This window comes from Orycteropus afer, unplaced genomic scaffold, assembly GCF_000298275.1.
Source record: "Orycteropus afer afer isolate SDZICR_OR568_19922 unplaced genomic scaffold, OryAfe1.0 scaffold00070, whole genome shotgun sequence".
Lineage (NCBI taxonomy): Eukaryota > Metazoa > Chordata > Mammalia > Tubulidentata > Orycteropodidae > Orycteropus > Orycteropus afer.
In genome coordinates this window covers 2,663,740-2,673,677 of record NW_006921657.1, presented here as the reverse complement: position 1 = coordinate 2,673,677, position 9,938 = coordinate 2,663,740, and the positions used below count along the sequence as shown (strand labels likewise).

Here is a 9,938-nt window from a genome sequence, read left to right as displayed (position 1 = left end):
GTGGCTCTTGCAACCAGACTGGGTACATCTTCCATCTCTGGCACAGCTCTGCACTTAAGAAAAGGTGCAGTATGAAATTGGGTAACTAATAACAGTGCTCTTCACTGATCGCTTACTGTGGTGCTAGGTAATCTATATAATTGCCTAACTGCTTCCTCAAGAAAATGTTAGGTGGGCACTATTCTATTAGTGCTATCTTACAAACGAAGGAAACTGAGGGACAGACAGATAAATTGCAAAAGCCATTCGAACACATGCAGTCCGAAGGTCGCATCAGTGTTTTTTGCCAGCGTACATTCAATAAACCTTACGACCAGCTAAGGTCATAGGTGAAAACAACCTCCAAGACAGAAATCTGGGGTCATGGGATAGCAGGAAGTTGCAACAAAACTTAAGAGGTCACTAATACGCCATAGGCGGATAGAGGGGGGTATTCCGAAGGATAGTCCGACCCAACCTTTCCAATCGCATTTCAGCCACTGGGGCCAAAAAGTGACCATGACATCTAAAAAAAAAAAAAAAAAATGTAGACATGATTAAGAATCCACAGTCTCAAGGTGGCGGCCATGATGGAAGAAGAAGCGCATGCGCGGCATCCGGGTTCCCGAGCGCGTGCCTAGAGCATACGTGGCAGAAGGAGCGGACCTGCTCTCCAGCGTGGGGGCGTTACTTCCGGGGACGAGGCGACAGCCCCCTCGGAACCGGAAGTGGAGCCTGGGAGCCTTGACGTTAGGAACGAAGTCGAACCTGGATCTGGAGCCGGGTGAGGAGTGGCATCGGGAGGTTGGTGGGTTGAAAAGCAGAAGAGAGGCTGAGGTATCACTGGCCAGATCAGGGTCCCGTCTGAGAAAGAGGACAGGATTCCGGGGGCAGGGCTGTGGGAGAGTCCCTCACCTCGCGCATCCACAATCCAGGCTCTGTCCTAGACCCTCCCTTCGCCCTCCCTTCGCCTACTGGCCCAGATTTCAGTCTCGCGCTTCCTGCTCCCAGTTTCTTGAAAGGCGCAAGACTCTCAGCGCCTAGACTTAATGGACCAGCGCGCTCTCTCATCGTGGTCCAAGAAGCTGGCTTGGCCCATCGGTCATGCTCTCCGGAGCTCCCAGGCTCCACATTCACAGTTCGACTACTTCCAAAGTTCTAGGAAACCTGCCCCGCCCCCTTGGATTGTCATCCTCTACTTCTTTGAGAATGGAGTCGAGACTTGAGCTTGACTCTAAACGTTTGGGTGTCTTTGGGGAGAAGGGGTAGGAGTTGGTTTGTTGAAAACCTGTGCCCTACTCCAGCCTTGACCTTTTATTTCCTGGAGAAAAAGCCCCTCCCTCTTCCGCTGACTTTAGGGGAGAGGTGCATCTGTCAAGCTCTGTGTCAGTGACCTGTGTAAGTTTCTGAATTCAGAAGAGCAGATCCTGAGATGGCTTTGAGTTTAAGGAGGGCTTTTTGAGGAGCAGCCCAGCTTTTCAGTGGTCAAGGTGGCCCTTCCTACCAAAGGGGAATGGTCTGTTATTCCACTGCAGTATCTGTGAGCTCTCCTGCATCCTGGACCCCTCTGTGGGATAGTTGGGAGTAGTAGACTGTTTGGAGTAGATGTAAACAGTCCTCTTCTTAAAAGGACCCTAGTAAAGCTCTAGTACATTTCTTTCTGTGGGCAAGACTAATAATTTTGGAAATGGCTTAGATACATGGCAAGCATGTAAGCAGAGCAGAAACAGAGTTGAAGAAATGCCCCATGCGGGATTTCATCTCTTCTTCATGGGATTGCCATGGCTCTGGGTGACTGGCTGGCAACTAATAAGTCTGCTTGAAGGATAAGATGGATAATCTTTTTGATGAGATGTAACTTTGCCACTGATCCTATAATTATTCTGAAGACTTTTTTTGTACCTGGCCTGCACTCAGCTCTAATCTGGTACCTGGTTTGAGTTTTCAGATGTCCTTTACATTTAGGGAGTTTAGTGCTTCAGTTATAAGGTCCATACATTCTTTTGATGGAAAACCTAGAAATGGAATAACATTTGGTTATTATCGTCTAGCCAAATAATATCATTTGTCTAATCCATTAACTCTAAAATTTGTCTTTTGAAGGGGAGGGAGTTAACTGGTCTGTTTCGGTCTTGTAGCCTGGTTTTTAAAAAAGACTGGCATACTATAGGGCACTCAGTGTTTGTGGAATTAATGGATGCTAGAGTGAATGGATGGAAAGTAGGAGTGTTATTTCATTTACAGCAGTCCATCAGCCCTAGGACTCATTGTGTGACTGCACATTAGAAATTATACCACTGGGGAATGGAGGCTGCTACTCCATTCTAGTGGACCTGTCTGAAGTTGAAATTTATACAAGCTTGTTAGTGACAAAGCATGGGATTCAGAGTAACAAAATCCTTGCTCTGAGGAGGTAATCAGAGTACTGTCTGAGGCAGAAAATTACTAAAATCCCATAGTGTGGGAATGATTAAGCTAATCTCTTCCTGATAAAGTCAATCTCTTTTATATCTACTTCCTACCTCAAATAGTTGGTTTCTCTTTAGAAAGTTGGTTTTGACTAATTTCTTTATTCTCTCTCATCTAATAGGTGACACTGAGTTGGGGATGCTCTCATAATGAACGTCAATCAGTCAGCTCCTCCTGGGCCGCCATATGGGCAGCCCCAGCCTGTCTACCCAGGATATCATCAGTCCAGCTATGGTGGGCAGCCAGGGTCCACAGTCCCTCCCACCCCTTATGGAGCCTCCTACAATGGCCCAGTACCAGGCTATCAGCAAGCACCTCCTCCAGGTATGTATGTCTAAGCTTCCTTTGAGCTGTGGGAAGAATCAGCAGAGTCTTCAGGTTAGATTGTATTGCTCTAGCTAAACTGCATGAAGAGTTGTGACTGGAATTGAGGAACATGAATCTGGTTCTTTGTCACTGAGATTGCTGTGGCAGTCAGTCCTTCCTTGCTTTTACCATAGGTGACTGTTTCTGGTTCAAACTTAAGACATCTAGTAGAAGCATGTCTTCCTGGTTCAATGGCAGCTTACTGCCTATGGATATCACCAGATGCAGCCTAACCTGGTGTTCAGAGTTAGATGGAAGGGTAGTGATCACAGTTTCTCCAGAAAATGTGGCCAGGATTGTTGTTGTTAGGTGCTGTACAGTTGGCTCTGACTCATAGCCACACTATGTACAACAGAATTAAACACTGCACAGTCCTGCACCATCCTCACAGTCGTTGCCATACTTGAGCCTATTGTCACAGCCACTCTTGTCAGTCCATCTTGTTGAGGGTCTTCCCCTTTTATGCTGATGGTCTACGTCCAAGATCAAGTATTTCTTACTGTTTCAAAGTCTTCCTGAAGGCTTATTTCTTGTATATATTGAGAATGCTTCTCAGCAGAGAGATGCTAATATAAATGACTCTGGGACATGGGGAGTTAGTTCTTGGAGGAAGATGTTGTGTACATGTCCCTGATTTTTCATGCCTCTCACATGTTTCTGCTGGTAACATTCATTTTCCTTTCCTTGAGATTCCTCTGCTTCTTAGATGCCCTGTAATATCAAGGCAGTAGAAGACTAATCTGGTGCTGCCTTAGGGTCAGTGTTTAGATTTTATGTTACTTCTTCAAGGAAGGGCAGCTGGTACTCTGCAGATTATCCACAGTGTCTTCTTGGAAGAATGTTTCTGGAGGATCTTTAGTTAGATAATTGAGGACTTAGGATGCACCAAACTGTGTATATTTTAAAGAGACTAAATTCTATAAAGGAATATGGGAAAAATAAGATACCAAGGAGGCATAGGTAAGATTTGGGAAATGAATGAAGTGTTTTTATTTTAATTATAACTTTGGAAAAGTTATTCATGAAGTGGCAAGATTAGGTCTCAGGTCTGTAGAAAAGCCTTACCCTGGGATGGGACTTTGGCTGGACATAGTCCACTTCTGCTCTCCCAAGTCCTGGCTTATCAAGATGGAGTTTGGCATGGCCTCAAGAGTGAGCTTTGTTATTGAGAGGAACACCTTTCTGGTTCTGTCATGGCTAGTTAGCATGCTCAGATCAATTATGGTCCTGTAGGCAGGTTCTGTAGTGTGTATTTCTGCAGAGGGCTGAGCAAAATAAAATTTTTTGAAGGTACGAAAGATAGGATATAGGTCTGATATGTGGAGATCTTTCCTGATATGAGGTTAGTTAAAACTAAGAATACTTAAGGGCAGGCAGAGAACAGAGGTCAGCAGCATTTTGAAAGTGAAGGTGCCAAGTAACTAATCATTTTCATCCTGTATTTCATGTGGGAAGCATGTCAAGGGTTAGTATGTAGGAAGGATGGTTGGGATAGTAGAAGTAGCTTGATGGGAGTTCTGATGAGTGGAAAGGATGAGTATAGCTTTTGAGTAAAGAACAGAGTACAGCATTTGTGAGGAGACAGGTGGCAGCATGGGAGGGTAGGCCAGCTGACCTGACTGAACTCTTAGGCACAGGCAGTGTCTCCAGCCAATGGGAAACACTTTTCAGAGCTATGTGCTTTTCATTTGGAGGTAGATGAAGAGGATATGATTAGAAATGAAATGTATGAAGAAGAAAGTGACAGAATAGTTTCCCCAAGAGATGCCTTTCTTTGCAACCTAGTTCAATGTATTACTTAATCATCTTCTGTGCATCTTTCTCATATGTGCATCAAGTCTCTGAATTCTGGAGTAGAGTCCTTCTCTTAAAATAATTGACTTTTTGTCTAGCTTAGGAATGTTAGGCTGTCTTGGATTGAGTGGGAAGGTGATCACAGGAAGGCTCTACATTCTTGTGGCTCTGGCTACAGCTTTGCTCCTAGAGTACCTGTCTCAGAGGCTAGAGGCTCTCTGACTACTGTATAGTTAGAGTTGCATGTTGATGGTGTCATTTTACTACAAAGCTGTGGTACTGGGCCAGTGAAGGGCTGTCAATTGCTGAGTATGTTTATTCCAATTATGTCTTCCAGAACTGGGGAAATAATCACAGGATGGGTTCAGGGACCCATTGTGTCCACTGTGAAATGGGCTTAAGCTAAAACACCATCAATCACCTGAACTCCATAAGTCTCTACTCTGACTGGTAGACTACAGTGATAATCTGAGTCTGCTGGGATTAGTGTCAGTTCAGAGCTAGTGTCCAGTAATCCCCAAAAAGTCTGATTATTTTCTTCCCCCCAATACATAGCCATCCTGGAAAAAGGCCATAGGTCACTCTAGGGAAGACTGGGAGAAAGATTAATGGTGTAAGTTTTTGGAAGTGTGATAGGGTCCTCCTCAAGGGGACCTGGCCTCCCATTCATTCAGGGGATTGTGAGTCTGTAAACTGGCTCATCTGGGAATTGATTGAGGGGCCATGACTCTCTGCATTCCTGACTCAGGGTGGAGGAGAAAATTATTTTCCAATCACTTAGTTTTTGTCCTTTACCCTCAGGTGTGTCGAGAGCCCCACCTTCCTCAGGGGCACCTCCAGTCTCAACAGCACAGGCCCCTGGTGGCCAGGCTGCATATGGCCAGTTTGGCCAGGGAGATGTGCAAAATGGGCCGAGCTCCACTGTTCAGATGCAGAGGTATGTACTTGGGTCACGTAAAATCAGTCTGATAAAGCTGTAAGGTTAGGAATGTGTGAGGATCTATTTTTTTGTCTATTTCATCACTTTGCTCATAGATCCCTTTTTCTTACCCTTCTTCTCTTTATATTTTCTGTTTCTTTTTTTCCCCCCAGGTTGCAAGTTGCAGGTGCTGCTGATGTCCAGCCCTCTGGTTTATTGACCCAGCTTAGTGTCTAGGTTCTTTTGCATGTTCTTCCTTTCTGCGAACTTGAGAGTTTTTTCCCTGGACTAGATATACATCTTCACTGATTTTTGTGGCTCCTCTTGAACCTACCTTAAAAGTGAATTAGGAAAAGAAAACCTTAGGATTATTTGTGTCTTCTCTCACTTTCCTCTTTTCTCTGTATCAGGCACTTAGTAGGACTCATTGGTTATTTCTGTTATGCAAGGAAAGATATCCAAAGGATAACCACGTAAATAATGAAAATGTAGGTGGTTCATAGCTCAATTAATCTCTGTCTTTGCGTGGAAGTTCTTTAAAAGTGGGAAGTCATCTCTGTTGAAGTATTGTGGGTTTTTTTTTTTGGTAAACAAAGAATAAAATATAACTGTGAGTGGGGGGGTGTGATCACGGCAGAGTCACTGTCTAACACTTTTATTAGGTGTTCAGAATATACATTTTAAGCAGTGACTATACACCTGGAGAAGGAGCTTGGGAAGTTCTCTCTACCTCTGTGTATTGGGAGACTGTGGGAAGCAGTATAGGGAATTCATTCATTCGCTCAAAAATACTTACTTTGCGCTATCATGTGCTAGACATTTTTCTAGAGGTTGGGGATAAATCAGTAAATCAGAGACCAAGTCTCTGCCTTTGTGAAGCTTATATTTTAAGGCGTACACAAAAGATTATAAATAGACAAATATACATAAAATAAAACAGGGTGGGGATCTAGAGAATGACTGGTGAGGAGCTACAGAGCTGTTTTATATATGCTGGTCAAAGAAGCCTCAGAGAAGTGATAAAGCAAGCTGTGCAAAGATCTGAGGGAAGAACGTCTTAGGCAGAAGAAACAGCAAGTACAAAAAGGCACTGAGGCAGAAGTTAGTTTGATGGGTATGAGGAAAAGGAAGAAGGCCAGTGTGGCTAGAGCAGAGTGGAGAGTGGAAGAGAAGAGTTAGAAACATAATCAGGGGCCATATCATGTAGTGCTTTGTAAGCTATAATAAGAAGGTTAAATTTGATTTTAGTAACAGTGAGAAGCCGTTGGAGAGTTTTAGGCTGTGGAGTAACGTGATCCCATTTGTTTGTTTGGTCTTTTGATTGATCAGTCTTTTCATTGTAATGTGAAACAAAAATAAATAAAACATACAAAAATGTATGGCTCAGTGAATTATTATGTGAACTCTCTTGTAACTACAACTTAATCGAGAAATAGAAAGAAATAGAACTCTGCCATGTATTCTAAAACCCCTTCCTTGTGCCCCAACTCAGTCACATCTCTCACCTTCTACCCCAAAATAACCATTATCTTGACTTTCATAGTAACGGCTTCCTTGTGTTTTTAAAATAGTTTACATGCAAGTATATATCCCTAGATACTATAGTTTAGTTTTACCTATTTTAAAAAAAACTTGCTGTGTCTTTTAAGTCTATAGATTCCCCCTCTTTTTCTTTGGCTTACTCTTTATCTGTTGAAATCCTCAAGCCAATTATCTGAAGAGTTTCCTAGAGTCTGGATTTTCTTGGTTCCATATTCATGTTACAGTTCAGTTTGTTCCACTTTTTTCTGTATTTCCCACAGATTGACAGCTGGATACAGAGTCTGGATCAGACTTGAGTTTGACTATGGATAGTGTGGGTCAAGACAGTGGGAGGCATATACATATCTTACTGACTCTCTTTGTGATGTTAGCAGCCATTGATGTCTATATATATTAGTTCATTGAGTTTACAAGGTGGTGATACTCTAATTCTTTTGCTTTTTTTTCATTTGTTAGTTTGAATACCATTTTAAAGAGACAGTTCTTGTCATCTGTTACTTGGTTACCTACCAGTTGTGCAGTTCATGACAGAAATGTGAGATTAATGCTTGATTCTTTACCTTACTAGTTTTCAAGGGAGTGAATTGGTCCCCTGTCATCTGCTGAGAGTGATCAGTTCTTCTTACTTTTAGTATTATGAATGTATGGATTTTTAAACATAGTCAATGGGTTTCGATCCACAGCAGTTATTATCATAACTGAAGTTCAGAATGTCCTGTCTTGACCAGTGGGAGACTTTTCATTTTGGCCCTGAGTCCTTTTGACATGACCCTAGTAGTCTTTAGGTATGATCATTTTAATTTTTACTTTTCTGATTATTTATGAGATTGTGTAGCTTTTTAATGTGTTCTTTCACTACTATCTGTATCTCTGTTTTTGCTAATTGTCTCATCTAGTTTTGGTCCAGTATTTTTTCAACTGGGTTTCATTTTTTTATTGATTAGTAGGCATCCTTCATATATTCTGGATACTGTTTTATATGTTTATATGGTTGTTTTATGTATAAATATCTTTTCCAGACTCATCTTACACATCTTATTTATGTCCCAGACCTAAAATGAGCCATTTCTCCAAGAAATATATATATATTTTTAAATTGTGATTTGGGTGGGTGAAAGTTTACAGAGCAAATTCATTTTCCTTTCAGTGGTTCATACACATTTTGTTTCATGATATTGATTACAGTCCTCATAATGTAACATCTTTCTTCCTACTTCCTCTTTATAGTTGTCTTTTCCCTATGTGTTTCTTTCCTATGCATTCCTGCCCTCTGAGCTGTCTCCCTGTGCAGATACTACCATTCTGATCTCCCATGATTGATTCTTCTAGGGAGTATACCTACCTGGTGTAAATATTCACCTTATGTGCCTCTCTGTTATTTGGCTGGAAGCCACGGATGTGGGTTCAATTCCAGGCCTTAAGGGTGACTAGGGGCCATAGTCTTGGTCATTGTGCCAGTCTCTATCAAACAAGTAAGCCTGCTCTTTTTTAATGATTTTAAGTTTTGTTCCACATTTTTCTCCCACTCTATCTAGGATGTCCTGCAGTGATCACTTTCCGAGTGGTTGACAGTGGTAGCCAGGCACTATCTAGTTAAGACGTACTTTTTTTTTAAAATAAAGTTTTGTATTTCAAGTTTATAATTTAGGTGCTAGTTATGCTCATTGCTATTATATTCCTCATTGTTTCTAGGATTTTTCAGTAGACAAAGCTAAGAAATTTGTATGTACATGTATTAAAGATGAAAACTTGATTAGTTTATATTGGTACTCCCAATTCAAATTCAAGACTAAAGAGCCTTTACATAACGTCTTTCCTATTACATCTATATCTCTTTTTCCACATTGGGAGTAGATGAGCAGATAGGCCTGTAAACTGAACAGTAACACACATGAAGAACACGCTGCTCAGAACAATCGACCATACAAGACCAAAAAGGCAGCATTTGCCCAGAAACAAAGTTCAGAAGGCAGGAAGGGTTGGAAAGATGAGTAAATGAGAACTGTGAACCCAGGAAGGAAGTACAGAGAGTGCTGTTCCATTGATGGAATTGCAACTAATGTCACGACATAACATGTGTATAAATTGTTGAATGGGAAACTAATTTGCTCTGTAAACTTTTACTCAAACCACAATAAAATTAAAAACAAAACAAAACAAAACGATGATGCAGATGATTGGATTAGAATATTGGAATATACCACAGTTTCTCACTTACTGTATTTGTTATTACATACAGTAGTCCAGTACAACAGTGTATCATTATCACCAATGTGATTACTAAAACATTTTTTAAAGTTGCTTTGCCTATGTTCTCTATATTTTCTAATAATTTAAAAATATATTTATTTAAAAAAGATCACTTTGCTGATTCAGGAGTAGAAGTAGGGATTCCTAGTAGGTTATTGCAGCAGTTCACATGAGAGGTATCTTGCTTTGGCTTAGGATGGTAGTAGTAGAGGTGAGAAGTAGTCATATTTTGAAAATAGAGTTAATAGAATTGAATGTGAGTTAAGAGAGAAGGAGAGATTATGGATGTCTCTTAGCCTCTTGGCCTAAGCAACTAGTTAAATGGTACTGCTGTTTACTGAGTGAGGAATACTTCAGATGGAGTACAGTTTGGAGGTGGAATTAAGGGTTTCATTTTGGACATTATAGGTTTAAGACAGGTATTAGCTATCCATATGGAGATTTTTTTTTCCCCTTTTATCTATCTATCTATCTATCTATTTATTCATTTATTTGTGATTTGGGTGAAGATTTACAGAGCAAATTCACTTTCTATACAGCAGTTCACATATACTTTGTCTCATGTCATTGACCACAGTTTACCACAATGCAACAGCTCCCCTCCCACTTCCTCCCCATA

General features: G+C 41.2%; 1 protein-coding gene across 1 annotated transcript in view; it reads left to right on the top strand.

Moving 5' to 3' along the window:
- Nucleotides 1-2,597: 2,597 nt before the first annotated feature.
- The window catches only part of SEC24C (SEC24 homolog C, COPII coat complex component), a 20,843-nt gene continuing 13,502 nt past the window's right edge, over nt 2,598-9,938 (top strand). Inside the window, exons 1-2 of the mRNA XM_007940607.1 lie at nt 2,598-2,772; nt 5,410-5,545. Coding sequence (XP_007938798.1) covers nt 2,598-2,772; nt 5,410-5,545 — 311 coding nt within the window. The remainder of the gene's footprint in view (nt 2,773-5,409; nt 5,546-9,938) is intronic.